The sequence below is a fragment of the Neophocaena asiaeorientalis genome, unplaced genomic scaffold, assembly GCF_003031525.2.
Source record: "Neophocaena asiaeorientalis asiaeorientalis breed wild unplaced genomic scaffold, Neophocaena_asiaeorientalis_V1.1 scaffold67, whole genome shotgun sequence".
Taxonomy (NCBI): Eukaryota; Metazoa; Chordata; class Mammalia; order Artiodactyla; family Phocoenidae; genus Neophocaena; species Neophocaena asiaeorientalis.
The window spans coordinates 2517586-2539869 of record NW_020173731.1 but is presented as its reverse complement, the minus strand read 5'-3'; the positions used below and the strand labels follow the sequence as shown (position 1 = coordinate 2539869).

General features: G+C 35.5%; 1 protein-coding gene across 3 annotated transcripts in view; it reads left to right on the top strand.

Moving 5' to 3' along the window:
- The window catches only part of KCNK2 (potassium two pore domain channel subfamily K member 2), a 215534-nt gene that overhangs the window by 147026 nt on the left and 46224 nt on the right, over window positions 1-22284 (top strand). For all 3 annotated transcript variants that reach the window (XM_024751067.1, XM_024751068.1, XM_024751066.1), the window contains one exon: window positions 12194-12333. In XM_024751067.1, the coding sequence (XP_024606835.1) occupies window positions 12194-12333 (140 nt within the window). The remainder of the gene's footprint in view (window positions 1-12193; window positions 12334-22284) is intronic.

Below are 22284 nucleotides of genomic sequence, written 5' to 3'. Positions count from 1 at the left end.
ATTTCAGAAACCATTTATCTGCATCTTATTTATTTATTTTTTAGTGGTACAAGAATTCAAGTTTAAACCATCTTTGCTCTTTTTACTAGGGCTTTTCATGTCTTAGGGTTTTTTTCCCCAGTTTTATTGAGAAATAATTGACATACATCACTGCATAGGTTTAAGGTGTACAGCAGGATGGTTTGATCATGAAATGAAATGATTACCATAATAGGTTCAGGTAACATCCATTCTTCTAATGCAGTCTGTCTTGATCTCTGGGGTGCCGAGGGTGCTTCAGCCCCACTTCCATGTCCTAGGATTCTCTCAGTGGTGTCTTGGCCTCGAATAGTTGTTAGTTGTTCTTCTCATGACAGGGAGCAAAGTCAGGAACAAGCTATGTCACCATCTTGGTGACATCAGTCTCTTATGCTTTGGTTTTAGAAACACATGCAAACTTTAGAAGATGTTCTTAGCTACTTAAAACCTTCTTCTCTAAGATATTTCTCTCCTTTAATTTTCAATTCTAATGTCAATGTTCTGACCTTTTTAATATTTTGTCCACATTTTTAAATAGACGGTTTTTAAAAATTTTTTCCTTCTCTATATATGTTATTTCAGTTGCTATTTGCTTTATTGTTGTATCTCTTAGGTCTTACATTCCTGTCATTTCACCTCTCTCTTTTCTGGTTATGCTATCCAATTATTATTACTGTTCTAACTCCAATTTTAAACAAATTGTGGTAATAGTGGTAAAAGTGATATAATAATGCTCTAACATGAATCAGTTTGACCAGCTCCTGAAAATCTAAACCATTCTTTTTTTTTAAAAAAAAAAAAATCAGTTTGAAGTGTTAGAAAAACATGCTAATAAACATTATAGTAGAAATGTGCTATTAAACTTCCCAGAATAAACTCATTAGGCTAATTCAGTTTTGAGGGTTTAATACTTTCTGGTTGTTTACTGTTCTTTCTTGACTCAAACTTCTTAAATATTATCAGAAAAGAAAATATGTTGTATAGTTTTATAAAAATCTCAGAGAAGGCCTCTGTTTTTATTATTTGTTAATTACAGTTTAACCTGGCAAAGCCCTTCTTTCTGGGGAATGTATAATACCCTTGAAGATGGGGATATTTTTACAAGCAAAGCTTTGCTTTTGGTCAAAAACACTATGTACACATCTCTGTGCTGGATGGAGGCCCTGAGAAAGGAGGGTACATCATGCTGATGGAGATTTTTTAGTTTTCTAATTAGCAAAATGCAGAGAGAAGAATCTCAGAGATTTGCAGCTCCACGTAGGACGATGAGCTTCTGTCCTAAAATACGCATTTTTCTACCTTTCATTGACGACATAGATATAATTCGCATAAGTAGAAGTTGAAAGTGCTTTAATGTAGCAGAAAGTGAGACACAGTGATGATAACAAAATTTATACTGTGGCATGTTAATCTTAGGCTGTTGTACCACTTTATAAATATAATTAACAAGGTCTTATAATTACTGTGGAATATATAGGTATTAGGTGACGAGTCTTCCATTTTCAGGCCAACAGCCTTGTATTACACGTTATTGTATTCAATTTAATTTTTAATGTTTTACGGTAATGCATAGGTATGTTTATTTATTAATGTGTTTATTTTTCAGCTTTATTGAGGTACAGTTGACAAAATTGTAAGATAGTTAAAATGCACACTGTGGTGTTTTCATATACATTGTGAAAGGATCCAGTTAATTAATACATCCCTTACCTCACTTTCTTCATTTATTCGTTTGTTCAGTGAGAACATTTAAGTTCTTTTATCTTAGCAAGTTTCAGTGATATAATACAGTGCATATTATTTTAAATATGTGTCAGTCTAGTGTGTGACCCTCATAATCGGAGACTCTCTACAAAAACAAAAATTATAAATTAAAAAAAAGTGGGTGGAATCTTAAAATAGTGTTTATTTTTGACCACAGTATAAACTGGCTTAGAAAAAAACCGAACAAATAGTTTTACTTTTGGTTTTGTAGAAGAAGAAAAACAATTTCTTTTTTAATTTCCTTTAGGAGATCCACACTCTGACACTGGTTAGATTAGGTGAGTCTATTAGTAGCCACTCTCAGCTGCCTGAGCTGTTAGGTTCAATGAAAACATCTTGTTTATCAGTAGGCACCTGAATACAGAGTCATGGTCACAGTACTGTAGGGGAGCAGGGAAACAAAATATTTGCATGGCATTAAGTGTAGTCTAATAAACATCTTTACTATTACTAGGAATTTATTTTTATTATACCCCTCTTTAAACCCATTATTTTAATTGTATTTGTGGTTTACAGAGGAATAATGAAAAATGGTAGAAATACACTTTGCTAATAACTTGCAAAGGAATTTGATGTGTTCAAAGCGACAAATGCTGAGAAAATTGGAGAAGTAGATGGAAACCACTTTTGTTGACTCATCTTTCTCTCCTTAATTTATGCATCTTGTAGCTGTTTTGGTCTTTGTGAAACTGTAGAACCCTATTCCTAGTACGATAGGCTTTACATGCTAGATATTTGTGGCCAGGGAGCATTTTTGGAATGAAAATGTGGACAAGGGGGCAGATGTGGCAAAGGCTGGCTTAGGAAATGCATGCCCTTTGCAAGAGTCTTTGGAAAAACAAAAATTATGAGGTTTTTTTTTTTAAGGATCTTAGAAAATAACTGCCTCTTATAGTTAAGTAGAGTACATAAAAATAGTCTTTCCCTCTGGGTACCTTGTGACAATAAAGTAAAAATTAGCCACTAAGTTAAGACGACTTATAACCCTATCTGGGAAATATCAGTTGTTTATTTTTTAGAACTTTCTCTCTTGTTATTAGATGTCCTGACAGATAGTATTCTCACTTAATTTTGATATTTTTGCCAGGAAAAAGCAAGAGGCACTGCTCTAGCTTGAACTTTCTCATCTTTCTATTAGGCTATAAATCTCCAAAGAAAAGAGAGATGTACTTCCCGTAATAGACACTCATTGTCTGATGCCATTCTCAAGCCTGCAAACCCTACTCTGAATGGGATTAGAGTTCAGTTACACTGCTGTACTGAACTTCTTTGAAGACAAATTAAAAAACATATTCTTCAAACTGTGGTGTATTAAAGGAAAAGGAGTAAATTTTGGAAAGTGATATATAAATGTTTAGGACACAGGTTGTAACCTTGGTGTAATTATTAGGAGCATCTCAAAAGCAGCAAGTGATGATGTGGTAGTTTAGACCGGAACTCTGAAGCAGTGTGCTCATCCCCAGGGAATGGGCAAGACAATCCATGCAGGTAGACCTTCTGCCATAGGAAGAAAACAGGACAACCCTTGTTGCTTTGTATTTTTAAACCTCTTACTTTTTATTTTTATATGTCGTAATGTTCATGATATATTAGAGCATAATAGATTTCTACTCATAAATAAATATAAATTTACATTTGCATGAGCAAATCCTTTTCACTGTTGGCAATATTGGATCAAAAGCATTTAGAGACAAATTTGTAAAGACAAATAGGTACAAGGGTTCAGGTTTCTCTGTGTATGTGACTGAACATAAGAATTCAACATTTAGTAGTTTTTTGGCAGGAAGAGCTCTCCCAGCAAATTTTAATTTTATATTTATGCAAAGGATATGTTTTACTGGCTGGTTGGTTACCTTAGTAATTCTTATGTACTCCTTCCTGATGGCCCTTTTTGTTCTTTTACCAGTGCTCAGGGTTCTAGAGCTAAAAAAGGCCTGGGAGCCACAGGTCCACTGGAGCACTTTTATTTTACATATGAATAAACAGACCCCCCCTATTGCTAACTGTGGTTCACAGAGAGGTGAGAAGAGAAAGTAAACTATTTAGCAAAGTTCATTTATTTGATTTTAGCAATGCCTATAATAATTTATAGTCAAATTTGTAGAGGTAAGTTAAAGTTAATGGTAAAAGTTATATTTGACAATTTACTGCTGGCTTCCTATGTTTTGTTCCTTAACTTTTGTCATTTTATTTTTTATTTGATGAGAAGTCTGACTTGATAAATTGTTAAACCATGCTTACTATTATAGGCAGAGAGCTAGATCAGCCCTTCTTCACTAAAATCTAAGAAGCTATATTAATTATGTGGAAGTCTGTGAAAGATTGAGTTCTACTTATTTAGGCTTGCTTTTAAAACTAGTCTTCTAAATCCCTGCTTTAAAAATATTACTAGGGGGGCTTCCCTGGTGGTGCAGTGGTTGAGAGTCCACCTGCCGATGCAGGGGACACGGGTTCGTGCCCTGGTCCGGGAAGATCCCACATGCCGCGGAGCGGCTGGGCCTGTGAGCCGTGGCCGCTGGGCCTGCGCGTCTGGAGCCTGTGCTTTGTGATGGCAGAGGCCACAGCGGTGAGAGGCCCGTGTACCGCAAAAAAAAAAGAAAGCTGGAGTATCAATACTCATATCAGATAAAATAGACTTTAAAATAAAGAATGTTACAAGAGACAAGGAAGGACACTACATAATGATCAAGGGATCAATCCAAGAAGAAGATACAACAATTATATATGCACCCAACATAGGAGCACCTCAATACATAAGGCAACTGCTAACAGCTATAAAAGAGGAAATTGACAGTAACACAATAATTAAGAGGGAGACTTTAACACCTCACTTACACCAATGGACAGATCATCCAAACAGAAAATTAATAAGGATACAGAAGCTTTAAATGACACAATAGACCAGATAGATTTAATTGATATTTATAGGACATTCCATCCAAAAACAGCAGATTACACTTTCTTCTCAAGTGCTCATGGAACATTCTCCAGGATAGATCACATCATGGGTCACAAATCAAGCCTCAGTAAATTTAGGAAAATCGAAATCATATCAAGAATCTTTTTTGACCACGATGCTATGAGATTAGAAATGAATTACAGGGAGAAAAATATAAAAAAAAAACACATGGAGGCTAAACAATACATTATTAACTAACCAAGAGATCACTGAAGAAATCAAAGAGGAAATCAAAAAATACCTAGAGATAAATGACAATGAAAACACAACGCTCCAAAACCTATGGGATGAAGCAAAATCAATTCTAAGAGGGAAGTTTATAGCTTTACAAGCCTACCTCAAGAAACAAGAAACATCTCAAATAAACAATCTGACCTTACATCTAAAGGAGCTAGAGAAAGAAGAACAAACAAAATCCAAAGTTAGCAGAAGGAAAGAAATCATAAAGATCAGAGCAGAAATAAATGAAATAGAAACAAAGAAAACAATAGCAAAGATCAAGAAAACTAAAAGCTGGTTCTTTGAGAAGATAAACAAAATTGATAGTCATTAGACTCATCAAGAAAAAGAAGGAGAGGACTCAAATCAAAAAAATTAGAAATGAAAAAGGAAAATTTACAACAGACACCGCAGAAATACAAAGCATGCTAAGAGACTACTACAAGAAACTCTGTGTCAATAAAATGGACAACCTGGAAGAAATGGACAAATTCTTAGAAAGGTATAACCTTCCAAGACTGAACCAGGAAGAAATAGAAAACATGAGCAGACAAATCACAAGTAATGAAATTGAAACTGTGATAAAAATCTTCCAACAAACAAAAGTCCAGGACCAGATGGCTTCACAGGTGAATTCTATCAAACATTTAGAGAAGAGCTAACACCCATCCTTCTCAAACTCTTCCAAAAAATTGCAGAGGAAGGAACACTCCCAAACTCCTTCTATGTGGCCACCATCGCCCTGATACCAAAACCAGACAAAGATACTACAAAAAAAGAAAATTACAGACCAATATCACTGATGAATATAGATGCAAAAATCCTCAACAAAATACTAGCAAACAGAATCCAACAGCACATTAAAAGGATAAATACACACACACACACACACACACACACACACACACTGTTAGGGTTACAGTGAGTCATTGTTTAGAAGCTGCCCAAAGAAGTCTTTAGAAACACTCCTTTTTGTAAACCAGGTTAGTTCATAAGAGATAACATGATTGAGTGAAAGCCAGATACAAATATATAGTTTCACAAAGCAGTGTTCTCACATTACCTACTTTTTTAATAAAAGCCAAAAATTTTAGCCAAAAGTTTGGAGGTATTCTAAGAAACCCTTATGATTGATATTAGGAAAACACATTTTCCTTCTGAGCATAAATTTACTTTGCCATCCAAATATATTTTCTTGGAATTTCGATCAGTGAAATTTAGTATATTTAGTTCAATAATGAAATTTTCTTCATCTCACGTGTAATTTTGAATACTTACTGGGTTAGTCAGGCTTTATGCTTAATGCCTTATGCTCCTCTATATAGAATATATAATTTGGGACTTTGAACAGGTAAAATTCCCCTTCTGGTATGTTTACTAAACTTTTACGGTTTTCACAGTTATAGAATCATTTGTCTTCACATTTTTTGACTTTAGAAAAAACATTTTTGTATATCTCATATTAAGAATTAAGTTTTCGGGTTTACCTGGTGGTGCAGTGGTTAAGAATCCGCCTGCCAATGCAGGGGACATGGGTTCGAGCCTTGGTCTGGGAAGAGCCCACATGCCATGGAGCAATTAAGCCTGTGCGCCACAACTACTGAGCCTGCGCTCTAGAGCCCGCGAGCCACAACTACTGAAGCCGGCACACCTAGAGCCCATGCTCTGCAACAAGAGAAGCCACCACAATAAGAAGCCCGTGCACCGCAACGAAGAGTAGCCCCCGCTTGCCACAACTAGAGGAAGCCCACACGCAGCTACAAAGACCCAACTCAGCCAAAAATTAATTAATTAATTAATTTTTAAAAAGGAATTAAGTTTTCTTGGAGTTATGTTTTCATAGTCATTAGTGGAAATGCAGTTTTTAGTAACCAAACTATTGCTTTCTCTTATAACCAAAGCCATGACTCATTTAGTCATGGAGTGCTCAGAGCTTGCTTAATAGAAGATTAATGGAGATTATAAATCTCCATTGAAATACCATGGTAAGTTTTTTTTGTTCAAAACAATTTGTCCTTATAGAGCACCTGGAGAAAACAGTTCCTGATGTGGCCTAAATTTTGCAACTATATCAAAGGCCAGGTATTAAAATTGCTATTATTGAGCTGATCACTGTGCAAAAATTTGCCAGGAATTTAACAAATAACAAGGAAACTACCTGATGAGAAAGAAGTGAGGTCAACTGAAGAACAGTCAGTACCACCACCACCACAATGGCTCAGAAAAATTGCTTTGATTGAAAAGAGAGGGTTTATGTGACTGTTAGGGATGTGTCTTATATTCATCATTCATATGTTCATTCATTCTGTTGTTTAGTGAGCACATAGTTTATAATACATACTGTGCTTAGCACTTAGCGATAATGATTGCTCTAGTTCCTGTTCCTATGGGACAGAATGTTTGAAATCCAAGAGTAACAATTAAATAAGAAATTGTCTTCTCTTCTTGGTGGTTCTGTGTTAATATGGGAAAATTCTGCAAGGCATCTGGTCACCCCCTGATTCAGCTGGTGACTCTCAGAGAACTCATCAGAGAACTGAGAGTTACCTGTGTAATTAATTAAATGGGATTTGACCCAAACTGTTCAGAAGTCCTAGGGACTGTGGGCAAACCAAGAAGTTATTTTAACTTCTAGGATTCAGAATGGATATATAGAAGAATTGTAGAAGCACGTGGAGAAAAAAATGACAAGGAAAACGTTTAGTGATTGACAGTTAAGTCAGTGAGACAGGCAGTAAATTGTAGTAAGTTTAATGAAAAAGACTCTGAATTACTCTATATTGAGACTTAAAGGTAATTTCTAAGGGTAACAATAATGTACATCCTATATCCTGTAGATTTCCATCCTTGTAAAGGATGAGCAAGACAGTGTGTTGATCTTTCTTTCTTTATGATCATTGAGACTGCCATCATCATTCTTCTAATGGCAGTTTTCCTAATCTTAGGAAAAGATTTTTTCCTGAGATTTTACCTAATCTTTCCTAATCTTCCTAGCAGGAAGTGGACAACTACTTTTTTTTTTTAATGAGATGCAAGAGGGAAGAGATATGGGGGTATATGTATATGTATAGCTGATTCACTTCGTTATAAAGCAGAAACTAACCCACCATTGTAAAGCAATTATATTCCAATAAAGATGTTAAAAAAAAAACACACAACACTTCATTCAGTTAAATTGCTTTAGTATAAAAAAAGAAAAATATACTAAAGCAAAATATGTTTTTCCCCATAACATTAAGACAGAATAGCTTTCATTAATAAAGAAAGTCAAACAAACCAAAAAAAATTGAAATCCGTATTTGATATCTAAACTAAAATACTTACAGACCCATGTAAAAAAATGACCTTTATTTTCTTTAGAACAAAGTTGTATGTGTATACACATTTGTGTATATGTGTATTCTATAATACACATTTTAGAAAACCAGAAGAGGGGCATGGAGTTTAGTCCAAAATGCCTAGATGATTCTTTAAGTCCAGGTTATATCTTTTTTTTTTCTTTATAAATATTCTATGGATCAGCAGCATCAAGAGAAAGAAAATTAAATTTAAGGAGGAGACGGCATTGTATATTCAAGTTCTATAGAGCAGAATAGGGCCAACTTCTGGAAACTGTTGGAATAAGGACATAAGCAAGGTAAAGAGGCTCCTGGTAAAACAGTGCTGACCTTCAGACCCACCTGATTTCTAGGTAGGAACCTTGAAGGGAAGAGGAACACTTTGTTTGACTTAGTGTTTCCAGCCCTAGCTAAGTGTCTACCATACAGTATGGATAAAAAATGGATAGTGGATAAATGATGGGACGGACATCAGCAGCGATCATAGGTGACATAGACAGCCTGGTTCAATGAAAAGAGCCTGTGACCTGAAGCTAGGCAGGCCTGGCTTTGAATTCTAGCTCTGATGCCCGCTTTCCTGTGTAACCTGACAACTGTTATTTTACCTACTGAGAGTATGGTTTCTCTGTTGTAAAATGGGGGTATTTACTATTGGGATTTCAGGGAGCCAATACCAGTCTTTCACCCATGAGTTCTGAACGGGCTGTAAGAATGATGGCAATTGAAATGTCAGCTTAAAAGGCATCTGATAAAGGCAGCTGGAGATATGGTTTAACTCTATGACTAAATGGTCTTGCTAATAGTCTTGTCCTAAATCAATGGAAATACGAGGAGTAAGAATACAACTCCCCTCAACACCTACCCCCTCAGGGCTTTAGGATGGCATGATTTCATTTAGGTAGGCCATCAGTAAGTCTTAGCTTTCACTCTTCTCTCTCCATCAGAGTTTGAATATTTTGTAAATCAGCTGCAATGAGTATAAAGCCTGGTATGGGGTTAGGGGGCACATAGGGAGGGAATCCAGGACAGAGAAATTGCCCTAGGTTTTTAACAAGTAAGAGACCCATGCACAGGTTTCTTGAATGTGCTAGACTAAGAGTAATGCTTATAATAACCAATACATTTAAAAAATATTTCCTAATTTAAAAATAAAACTAATAACTTTTTAGTAAGTTATCTTAACATTACAGATATTTTGATTTGGTTAAGATTCTTGAATCAAATGAATAATGTGAAAATTAATTCATAAATCTTAGATATCAGAAAGTGAAAAGAATTTGTGAGTTGTTGGATAATACTTCTATTTATATACATTAGCTTTTCCTGGATCACTTGACTGCCAGTATTTCATCTTAAGAGTGGCAATTAAGAATGGGAAAACATCCCCCATCCCACCCTTCCCCAGGTTTAGAATCCACTAAAACTTGTGGGATGAACATTTTACCCAAATATAGACCTTTTTGTGATTAAGTTAATTTATTCTTTTCAAACTGTGACATCCTGTTTATAAGAAAGAAGACTTATAAAAAGTCATCTTAAGCATGAACTAACTTCTAAAATCAACATTTTGGTGAACTTATGTGTTAAGTGAGTCACAACTATTTGGATGAGGATTTTCTGGTTTTGAAAGAGAAAGTACTTGGGAAAAAATGTCATTCTGGTTTCATTGAAATGGAAACATTTTAAAAATGGAATTTGCTAGTGAGCCTATCATATAACAAATTTCCACACACATTTCTTAAGTCACTCTGTGAATTTGTAGAGCTGCATCCCCCATGGGCCAAGTCTTAACCATCACAGTATGCATTTAGCCTTTGTAATCCTCCCCAGAAATTACATTTTAATAAATGCTGCACAAGGTAAAAATTTTTACAATATTTTGCGGGTAATATTATTGACTTTATAAACTGAATCTTGAAAATTATTCTTAGTCCCAAAAGAAAACTGAACTTGTATCTGTTCATATTATTTGCCTGATAAAAAAAGGTTCTCTTTTTACTCTGACCCTTTAGTAATTTGAAAATGTCATTGTGGGCAACTCAGTCTAATTTATAATTAGAGAGTAATGTTACATTCAAATTTTTATATTTGATTTTTAATGTGTATTTGCTGTTTATTAGCTGTTCTTCTGAAGGTACAGGTTAAATTTTGTGAATTGAGTATGTCCATCACCCCTGTTTAAGCAGCCCTAGTCTCTGTGCTGTTGATCCTAAAATCTTTATCTCCTGCTCTGCCCTATTAAGTGTTAGATTAGTATTTAAGGATCCTGCTGGCTATCTTGCCTGTTGGTATCTCAAGCACTTCAAATTTATTATGTCCCAGTTTGAATGACTTTTCCTTTTATTGTCACTGTTCCTTCCCCTGTGTTTCCTGTTCAGTTGCTGGTACCATCTCTCAATGAGGGTCTGTGGTCTCTGGTCATCCTATACCCCTTCCTTTCACTTATCACACCAACTATCTAGTCGTCAGTCCCTGACAATTCTGCCTCAAAAGTCTCTTCTTTCCATCCCAGTCTAACTCAGGCACAATCATTGCTTAGCTAGTTCAGAACAAAGTTTCTCATGGGGCTTCTCTGTCAATCCTCCTCTTTCGGCCACCAGATCTTTCTGTGCATATAGTCAAACACGAATCTGCCTATAAACTTTTACCTACTCCCCATTACTTTAGGAGCAAGTCTTTACAACCTGATACAACTTATTTTTTCTAGATTCCCCTCTTCTACCTGTCTGCTCCCTTGACCCCCCTTCCAAATGTAGCTTTAGTCGATACTAACAGTCCTTTGAATATATCAAATATTTTCACACTGAACTTTTCTGTTTTGATCCTCATTATTTAAGATTCACCTTCTGTCTTCTCATTTTCACCCTTCCAGAAGAAAAATCATTTCTTCTGTGTCCTCTCATAGTACTTTTTATTCTTTTTCCCTATCACTTGGTATACCCCATTGTGGTTAATTGTCTATGTGAGGCTTTCTCAGGCTAAATTATGAATTTCTCAAGAGAGAGACATGCTTTCTTCTATTGTGAAAAAAACCTCACAACTGTTTCAGTGTTTGAAACTTAATTTGAGTGCCCTATTAGTATGTGCTAAAGTTGGGATGTATTGAAATGTATTCAGATTCTCATAGGTGCAGTTACTGTACCAAATGAATGGAGAAGTAACATAGATTAAAGCAAAAGAACTTTGCCAATTTTTTCTTGAGAGCTAGGGATTTAAATTTGTGACAAACATGGGAATTCCTCTGAAAAGTCAGCGAATAATCAATGGCAATATCACCTGCAAGTTACTATTTATTCAAAGTAGACCCACCAAGGCATTGTCTCTGGCATTTGTTATCAATCCATTGTATTGATGATTTAAAATAAGAACTACTTTCTGTCCGAGTTGACTTCGAATTGATTGGTTTGCATGTATTGATTGGTTAGCATGAATTGATAGGCAATAGGATAAAGACACAAAGTTAAATCCATACCAAAAAAAGTGTCATCTCTGTTTCCCATTTGTTGCAATAGAGGTGGAAAGAGAAACTAATACGCATGGAATAATTAAGTGCTACACTAGTTGAGATCAATTATAATAAACAAAAAAGAAACATGGGACAAGGAAAAATTGTTACTATCTGGAGAAGTAATGAAAGGTCTTATTAAGAACTTCCTAATACCTGAAACTAATAAAATATTGTAAATCAACTGTACTTCAATTTAAAAAATTGAAAAATAGATAAGGATTGAGTGAAAACAAGGAATTCCATATGAACAAAATAACATGGATCAACTGACAAGACGATTTCTGTGTTTAGAAAGCCAAAATTTAGTTGATAATTTTAGCAGGAATCTATATTATTTACTTTTATGAATATGAAGTTATTTTGTCCTACTTTGTTTTTCTCTCACAGGTGGATCAGATATTGAATATCTAGACTTCTATAAGCCTGTCGTATGGTTTTGGATCCTTGTAGGGCTTGCTTACTTTGCTGCTGTCCTGAGCATGATTGGAGACTGGCTCCGAGTGATATCAAAAAAGACAAAAGAAGAGGTAAGAAATAAGTGTGCAAAATCAATGTTATTTAGCTAATTCAGTAAGGTTAATTTTAAACGTTTTTTTTTAACATTTATTTTTTAAAATATTTAAACATTACTTAAAAATTTTAATGTTTATGTTTGGTGTGAATTTGCTATATGAGGCTGTCAGTCACATGAGGTATAATTTATTGATTTAACCAAAGCTTACTAAGTATCTCTACATACCAGATGATATCTTGGTGCTGAGGGTAATTTGTAATGAAAAAAGATGCAATTAAAAACATTTTATTTATTATTTCTTTTTCTTTTTTTTCTTTTATTTCTTTATTTCCTCAAGGACACAGAGTAAATTTTATTCCATAAAGAGACAATAGGAAATATTTGTGTCAAGATACCAGTAGCATGAAAAAGTGAATGTATTATATAATATTGAATTTTTATTGTATTCAATTATTTCCCTTTTTCTTAGGTCTGCACAAGTATACACACGCATGTATTCCCCAAAGCTAGTTTGCATTATGACCAATTTCCTTGTGTACTGACTTCGGCTGTTCAAAAAGATATCTTGTTATCTATTTTGTGCAACTGTATATATAGAAATGACCATTAGAATTTTGACGCATGAAATTTTGGAAAGTTTGAAATTTAAATCTTGATTTTGAAATTTTTTATAGCTTAGAAATTAACTTTTGATTTTATATTGAAGGGTCCAGAAGTACTTTTAGTTTGAGTGTGACAAAGTAGTGTTTTATTATGATTTCTGTGTTTCTTGCTTCTGGGTCTTAGCCAACTTTACTAATTTTTTTCAGAGCACAGCAAATCTGTAAGACCTGCAACTATAGTACCCACTGTCTTCCTTTAATTATCCCTCCATTTCATTATCTGGCATTCATACACCAAGAGACATCAGGGTCAAAATCTTTGATTGATACAACAAGCATGATTCTTTAAACATACGCCCAAAAGAAATAGAATAAGATAGGAAATGATAAAATTAATTTCTCTCTACAGACAAATATTTTCTTTGAAACACATCAAGCCATATAATTTCTTATTAATACCCAAGATGCCTATGGTAATTAGGGGTGTAAGTTATCCAGCATTTCTCTTCATGGATACCCTATTTCTCAACAGTAATTCATATATTCAGTTTGTGTATATTAATCTATATCTTAGTTATGCCATAAAACCAAAAACATTATTATAAACAAATCAACAAGACAATATGCTTGACATTCTAGTTTAAATCATGTGAAGAGTACTGCTTTGAACAGGACTTCAACTGATTTGCCCCAGTCTTAGGCTCATTTTGTGTGTGTGTGTGTGTGTGTGTGTGTGTGTGTGAGTGTGAGAGAGACAGAGACAGGGAGAGAACGAGGTAGGGAGGGAGAGAATTATGGTTATTTTAACTTCAGTGTACTTTTAAGGGTCTTGAGATGCTAAGGGGAACAAAGGAAATTGTAACTAGGAAATATTCTGGATAACATAGCTAAAAAGGGAACTTCCAGCTGTAAACTGGCATTGAAATGCATTTTAAAAACACACACAGACCATTTTTTTTTTAAGTAAAATAGAATTGAACAGAGCACATCGCTGTTAGATAGTTCAAAAAGTGTTGTTTTGTGGCAATATACGTATATTTCCACCCACATATATACAATAAATATATATTATATACATATGTGCATATATATATACTAATATTATTATGGGTCACAGTCCAAAAGTTGGAAAGCGACCAAGGCATATATAGAACAGGGGTAAATTTTATCTCTATGCCATTGATATAATCTATTTGATTAAAGTTTAAAAACTTGTATTGTTAAAAACCAGTGCTTTTTTGATAGGATTAGCTCATACAAAGCACTAGCACATTTCTTCCAGAGTAGTGAGATAATATCTGTCTGCTTGGACTGCCATAACAAAATACCACACACTGGGTGACTTAAACAACAGGAATTTATTTTCTTACAATTCAGGAAGCTGGAAGTACCAGATTAAGGCACTGGTTTCTGATGAGGTCTCTCTCTTTGGCTTGTAGGTGGTGCCTTCTTGCTGTGTCTTCACAGGGCCTTGTCCTTCCTCTTACAGGGACACCAGTCCTGTTGGATTACGGCTTGACCCTTATGACCTCATTTAACCTTAATTATCTCCTTAAAGGCTCTATCTCCAAATAACGTCATAATGGGGATTAGGGCTTCAACATATGACTTGTTGGAGGAACCAATTCAGGTTCCTATAAAAGAATCCTTTCAAAAATTTAAATTTCTACACTAACTGGCTTATTTAATATGAAAAACAAGTTTGTTTGCCTAGTTATGAGTGATCTTCATGACTCTTAGCCAAATATGAGATGTATCATTGTGTTTTCAAAACTGAAAACTAGAAAGCTATTCTTTTCCTAACGTAAGTCTTTCGGCTTCTCCCTAGCCCTTTTTTTTTTGTTGTTTAACATCTTTATCGGACTATAATTGCTTTAAAAAGGTGTGTTAGTTTCTGCTGTATAACAAAGTGAATCAGCTACATGTATACATATATCCCCATATACCCTTCCTCTTGCATCTCACTCCCACCCTCCCTATCCCACCCCTCTAGGTGGTCACAAAGCACCGAGCTGATCTCCCTGTGCTATGTGGCTGCTTCCCACTAGTTATCTATTTTATATTTGGTAGTGTATATAAGTCCATGCCACTGTCTCACTTCGTCCTAGCTTACCCTTCCCCCTCCCCGTGTCCTCAAGTCCATTCTCTATGTCTGCATCTTTATTCCTGTCCTGCCCCTAGGTTCTACAGAACCATTTTTTTTTACATTCCATATATATGTGTTAGAATATGGCATTTATTTTTTTCTTTCTGACTTACTTCACTCTGTATGACAGACTCTAGATCCATCCTCCTCATTACAAATAGCTCAATTTCATTTCTTTTATGGCTGAGTAATATTCTGTTGTATATATGTGCCACATTTTCTTTATCCATTCATCTGTCGATGGACACTTAGGTTGCTTCCATGTCCTGGCTATTGTAAATAGAGCTGCAGTAAACATTGTGGTACATGACTCTTTTTGATTTATGGTTTTCTCGGGGTATATGCACAGTAGTGGGATTGCTGGGTCATATGGTACTTCTATTTGTAGTTCCTTAAGGAAACTCCATACTGTTCTCCACAGTGGCTGTATCAGTTTACATTCGCACCAACAGTGCAAGAGGGTTCCCTTTTCTCCACACCCTCTCCAGCATTTTTTATTTGTACATTTTTTGATGATGGCCATTTTGACCGGTGTGAGGTGATACCTCATTGTAGTTTTGATTTGCATTTCTCTGATGATCAGTGATGTTGAGCATCCTTTCATGTGTTTGTTAGCAATCTGTATATCTTCTTTGGAGAAATGTCTATTTAGGTCTTCTGCCCATTTTTGGATTGGGTTTTTTGTTTTTTTGATATTAAGCTGCATGAGCTGCTTGTGAATTTTGGAGATTAATCCCTTGTCAGTTGCTTCATGTGCAAATATTTTCTCCCATTCTGAGGGTTGTCTTTTCATCTTGCTTCTGGTTTCCTTGGCTTTGCAAAAGCTTTGAAGTTTCAATAGGTCCCATTTGTTTATTTTTAATTCCATTTCTGTAGGAGGTGGGTCAAAAACGATGTTGCTATGATTTATGTCATGGAGTGTTCTGCCTATGTTTTCCTCTAAGAGTTTTATAGTGTATGGCCTTACATTTAGGTCTTTAATCCATTTTGAGTTTATTTTTGTGTATGGTGTTAGGGAGTGTTCTAATTTCATTCTTTTACATGTAGCTGTCTACTTTTCCCAGCTCCACTTATTGAAGAGGCTGTCTTTTCTCCACTGTATATTCTTGCCTCCTTTGTCAAAGATAAGGTGACCATATATGCATGGGTTTATCTCTGGGCTTTCTATCCTGTTCCATTGATCTATATTTCTGTTTTTGTGCCAGTACCATACTGTCCTGATTACTGTAGCTTTGTAGTAGAGTCTGAAATCAGGGAGCCTGATTCCTCCACCTCCATTTTTTTTCTCGAGATTGCTTTGGTTATTCGGGGTCTTTTGCATTTCCATACAAACTGAAATATTTTGTTCTAGTTCTGTGAAAAATGCCATTGGTAGTTTGATAGGGATTGCACTGAATCTGTAGATTGCTTTGGGTAGTAGAGTCATTTTCACAATGTTGATTCTTCCAATCCAAGAACATGGTATATCTCTCCATCTGTTTGTATCATCTTTAATTTCTTTCATCAGTGTCTTATACTTTTCTGCATACAGGTCTTCTGTCTCCTTAGGTGGGTTTATTCCTAGGTATTTTATTCTTTTAGTTGCAGTGGTAAATGGGAGTGTTTCCTTATTTTCTCTTTCCGATTTTTCATTATTACTGCTAGGAATGCAAGAGATTTCTGTGCATTAATTTTGTATCCTGCTACTTTACCAAATTCATTGATAAGCTCTAGTAGTTTTCTGGTAGCATCTTTAGGATTCTCCCTGTATAGAATCATGTTATCTGCAAACAGTGACAGCCTTACTTCTTTTCCAATTTGTATTCCTTTTATTTCTTTTTCTTCTTTGATTGCTGTTGCTAAAACTTCCAAAACTATGTTGAATAATAGTGGTGAGAGTGGACACCCTTGTCTTCTTCCTGATCTTAGAGGAAGTGGTTTCAGTTTTTCACCATTGAGAATGATGTTGGCTGTGGGTTTGTCATATATGGCCTTTATTATGTTGAGGTAAGTTCCATCTTTGCCTACTTTCTGGAGGGTTTTTATCATAAATGGGTGTTGAATTTTGTCAAAAGCTTTTTCTGCATCTATTGAGATGATCATAAGGTTTTTCTCCTTCATTTGTTACTATTGTTTATCACACTGATTGATTTGCATATATTTATGAATCCTTGCATTCCTGGAATAAACCCCAGTTGATCATTGTGTATGATCCTTTTACTGTGCCATTGGATCCTGTTTGCTAGTATTTTGTTGAGGATTTTTGCATCTATGTTCATTAGTGATATTGGCCTGTATTTTTCTTTCTTTGTGACATCTTTGTCTGGTTTTGGTGTCAGGGTGATGGTGGCCTCATAGAATGAATTTGGGAGTGTTCCTCCCTCTGCTATATTTTGGAAGAGTTTGAGAAGGACAGGTGTTAGGTCTTCTCTAAATGTTTGATAGAATTTGCCTGTGAAACTATCTGGTCCTGGGCTTCTGTTTGTTGGAAGATTTTTAATCACAGTCTCAATTTCAGTGGTTGTGATTGGTCAATTTATATTTTCTGTTTCTTCTTGGTTCAGTCTTGGAAGGTTGTGCTTTTCTAAAAATTTGTCCATTTCTTCCAGGTTGTCCATTTTATTGGCATAGAGTTGCTTGTAGTAATTTCTCATGATCCTTGTCCGTTGTTACTTCTTCTTTTTCATTTCTAATTCTATTGATTTGAGTCTTCTCCCTTTTTTTCTTGATGAGTCTGGCTAATGGTTTATCAATTTCGTTAATCTTCTCAAAGAACCAGCTTTTAGTTTTATTAACCTTTGCTGTTGTTTCTTTCATTTCTTTTTCATTTATTTCTGATCTGATCTTTATGATTTCTTACCTTCTGCTAACTGTGCGGTTTTTTTATTCTTCTTTCTCTAATTGCTTTAGGTATATGGTTAGGTTTCTTGAGGTAGGATTGTATTGCTGTAGACTCCCCTCTTAGAACTGCTTTTGCTGCATCCCATGGGTTTTGGGTTGTCGTGTTTTCATTGTCATTTGTTTCTAGGTATTTTCTGATTTCTTCTTTGATTTCTTCAGTGGTCTCTTGTTTATTAAGTAGTATACTGTCTTGCCTTCATGTGTTTGTAGTTTTTACAGATTTTTTCCTGTAATTGATATCTAGTCTCATAGCGTTGTGGTCGGAAAAGATACTTGATACGATTTAAATTTTCTTAAATTTACCAGGGCTTGATTTGTGACCCAAGATATGATCTATCCTGGAGAATTTTCCATGAGCACTTGAGAAGAAAGTGTATTATTTTGTTTTTGGATGGAATGCCCTAAAAATATCAATTAAGTCCATCTTGTTTAATGTATCATGTAAAGCTTTTGTTTCCTTATTTATTTTCATTTTGGATAATCTGTCCATTGGTGAAAGTGGGATGTTAAAATCCCCTACTATGATTGTATTACTGTTGATTTCCCCTTTTATGGCTGTTAGCATTTGCCTTATGTATTGAGGTGCCCCTATGTTGGGTGCATAAATATTTACAATTGTTATGTCTTCTTCTTGGATTGATCCCTTGATCATTATGTAGTGTCCTTGTCTCTTGTAACAGTCTTTGTTTTAAAGTCTGTTTTGTCTCATATGAGAATTGCTACTCCAGACTTCTTTTGATTTCCATTTGCATGGAATATCTTTTTCCATCCCCTCACTTCCAGTCTGTATATGTCCCTAGGTCTGAATTGGGTCTCTTGTAGACAGCATATATGCGTGTCTTGTTTTCGTATCCATTCTTCCAGTCTTTGTCTTTTGGCTGGAGAATTTAATCCATTTCCATTTAAGGTAATTATTGATATGTATGTTCCTATTACCATTTTCTTAATTGTTTTGAGTTTGTTCTTGTAGGTGTTTTCCTTCTCTTGTGTTTCCTGCCTAGAGAGGTTCCTTTAGCATTTGTTGTAAAGCTTGTTTGGTGGTGCTGAATTCTCTTAGCTTTTGCTTGTCTGATAGGTTTTAATCTCTTTGTTGAATCTGAATGAGATCCTTGCTGGGTAGAGTAATCTTGGTTGTAGGTTTTTCCCTTTCATCACTTTAAATATATCTTGCTACTCCCTTTTGGCTTGCAGAGTTTCTGCTGAAAGGTCAGCTGTTAACCTTGTGGGGATTCCCTTGTATGTTATTTGTTGTTTTTCCCTTGCTTCTTTTAATATCTTTTCTTTGTATTTAATTTTTGATAACTTGATTAATATGTGTCTTGGCATGTTTCTCCTTGGATTTATCCTGTATGGGTCTCTCTGTGCTTCCTGGACTTGACTGACCTTTTCCTTTCCCATATTAGAGAAGTTTTCAACTATAATCTCTTCAAGTACTTTCTCAGTCCCTTTCTTTTTCTCTTCTTCTTCTGGGACCCTGTATAATTCAAATGTTGGTGCCTTTAATGTTGTCCAAGAGGTCTCTAAGGCTGTCCTCAATTCTTTTCATTTTTTTTTCTTTATTCTGCTCTGCCATAGTTATTTCCACTATTTTATCTTCCAGGTCACTTATCCATTCTTCTTCCTCAGTTATTCTGCTATTGATTCCTTCTAGAGAATTCTAAATTTCATTTATTGTGTTGTTCATCATTGTTTGTTTGCTCTTTAGTTATTCTAAGTCCTTGTTAAATGTGTCTTGTATTTTCTCCATTCTATTTCCAAGATTTTGGATCATCTTCACTCTCATTACTCTTAATTCTTTTTCAGGTAGACTGCCTATTTCCTCTTCATTTGTTTGATCTGATGGGTTTTTACCTTGCTTCTTCATCTGCTGTGTGTTTCTCTATCATCTCATTTTGCTTAACTTAACTGTGTTTGGGGTCTCCTTTTTGCAGGATGCAGGTTTGTAGTTCCCATTGTTTTTGCTGTCTGCCCCCAGTGCCTAAGGTTGGTTTAGTGGGTTGTGTAGGCTTCCTGGTGGAGGGGACTAGTGCCTGTGTTCTGGTGGATGATGCTGGATCTTGTCTTTCCGGTGGGCAGGACTGCATCTGGTGGTGTGTGTTGGCATGTCTGTGACCTTATTATGATTTTAGGCAGCCTCTCTGCTAATGGATGGGTTGTGTTCCTGTCTTGCTAGTTGTTTGGCATAGAGTGTCCAGCACTGTGGCTTGCTGGTCGTTGAGTGGAGCTGGGTCTTAGCGTTGAGATGGAGATCTCTCGGAGCGCTTTTGCCATTTGATATTACTTGGAGCTGGGAGGTCTGTGGTGGACCAGTGTCCTGAACTCGGCTCTCCCACCTCTGATGCACAGGCCTCACACCTGGCTGGAACACCAAGACCCTGTCAGCCACATGGCTTTCTCTTGTGTGTCATAGTGCAGAGGAAGATGCTGTGACCGTAGATGTCATTATGGTGTTCCAGTTCCCCTCTGCTGAGTCAAGGGCAGTGAGAAAGAGGAAAATCCATAGCATCCATGGTGTCACTGGCAAAGCCCCCAGGGTCCCCTGGAAAAATACAGTGGAATCTAGGTGATAAGGTCTACCTTCTTTTGTGCTTAGTCTAGTTTCACTTGTCTGTAGAAGCTGCGTGCAGAAGTCTTGCACCTAACTTGTTGGATTAGCGTTCCCAGCATAGAAACACCATGCTGGACACTTTGGCGGCTGTGTCCTCCCTAGCCTTTTGTGTGACATGTACTTTCTGGTGACTGCATCTGGGGAAAGCTCATGTGAGTAAAGGCCCTGAGCAAGTTTATGGGAACCCTCTGTAGCTGCAGCTGCTCTGGACAGTTGAGCCAGTTACAATGGAACTGTCACTTTGAGCAGATGTGTATTTTCTAATTTATAATGCAGTTTAGGGAAATGACAAAATTGGGTCACAAATTCAACAGAGAACATGAAGAAAGAAAGGGAAAGACAATTTATAATTTATTTATAGATTAATAGGGCCAACATTTTTATAAATGAAATTCTACTAACATTTTTACAGCAGTGGGAAAAAAAATTATTCGATAATTTTAGTCTTGAAATAACTTACTAAAGGACATAATTAAATAAAAACCAACTAAATACGTTCTAGTTGTCATCTTTACACACATGAACCATGGTGGGTGACTGTTCACAATATATTCCTTACCTTTTGTACCTAAACCATTCCAGATACTCCAACTTTTAAAAACTACCTGAATGTTCAGAAGCAACAAGAATATTTCTAGTTCCCAATTCCATAAAAATGCTAAACTTTTTTTATAACTTGGAATTCTCACTATTAAAAGTGTAACTAGTACAAAATATAAAAAATATGAAACAATATATAGTAGGAAATTTCCAAGTGATGATACAAAAACACAAGATTTCCCCCAATGAAAAGATCGTGGCTAATAGTAAGTTCCAGTCTGACATTATTTTTTCAAAAACTAATCTTAAATGATATTGGTTAAGTGTAAACATAGAGCTCTAGTCATATGTGGCCTTATTTCTGTTTTTCATGTTAAAGTCTATTCTGTTTCCAATGAAGACTAATGTCAATGAAAATATTATGTTTTGGAGTAATAAGGATAGTTTTTGGTGAACATGCTGAAATAAAACATGTTGGTATAGCTAATCTATCTGAAATATTTGAAAGGAAAGGGTTAGTTGGAGCAACACTGCATAGTTTCAGAAGTGTCACATATAATTAGAGTTGATCTGCATCCCTCAAGGAAAAGAATAATGACCTCAGTGATTTTTCCGTGGAGACATATGAGCTTCTGTAAAAGCATTTATTTGTTTCATTATTTTTTAAGCTCTAATGGAGAATAACACATGTTCAATATCATGTTCAATATTAAGAATTGATATGACTAATTATCTTTTTCTATGAAGCCATGTACCCTCTTCTGAGGAAATGATATTTCCATTTAGAAAATAAATATTATTTATGTATTCTAAATAATACAATAATACTGATATCTGAGGCAGGTAGAATAAAAATAAGCTGTGACCACAGAATTCAGAAAGTAAATTCCTAAGCAAGCAGGGAGTAGTACATCCTTATTATGTATAGACATAGTTCATTTTGCTATTGTTGACATTCCTTGAGTTTGAAAGACCTGTGATTTCTATGTAGTTCTTGTATCAGTGTACATGTACCACAGTGTTTGGGATGTTCCTGTCCATATGTGAGACAAATACTACCTCAGTTCCTACATCAACATCCCAGTGTTCTCAGGCCTTGTGGCACTACAGCTGACCACAATGAGTGGATAGCCAAGCATCACTTCTTTACCAATATAATTTCTTTAGCCTCTGAAGGTATTCATGCAA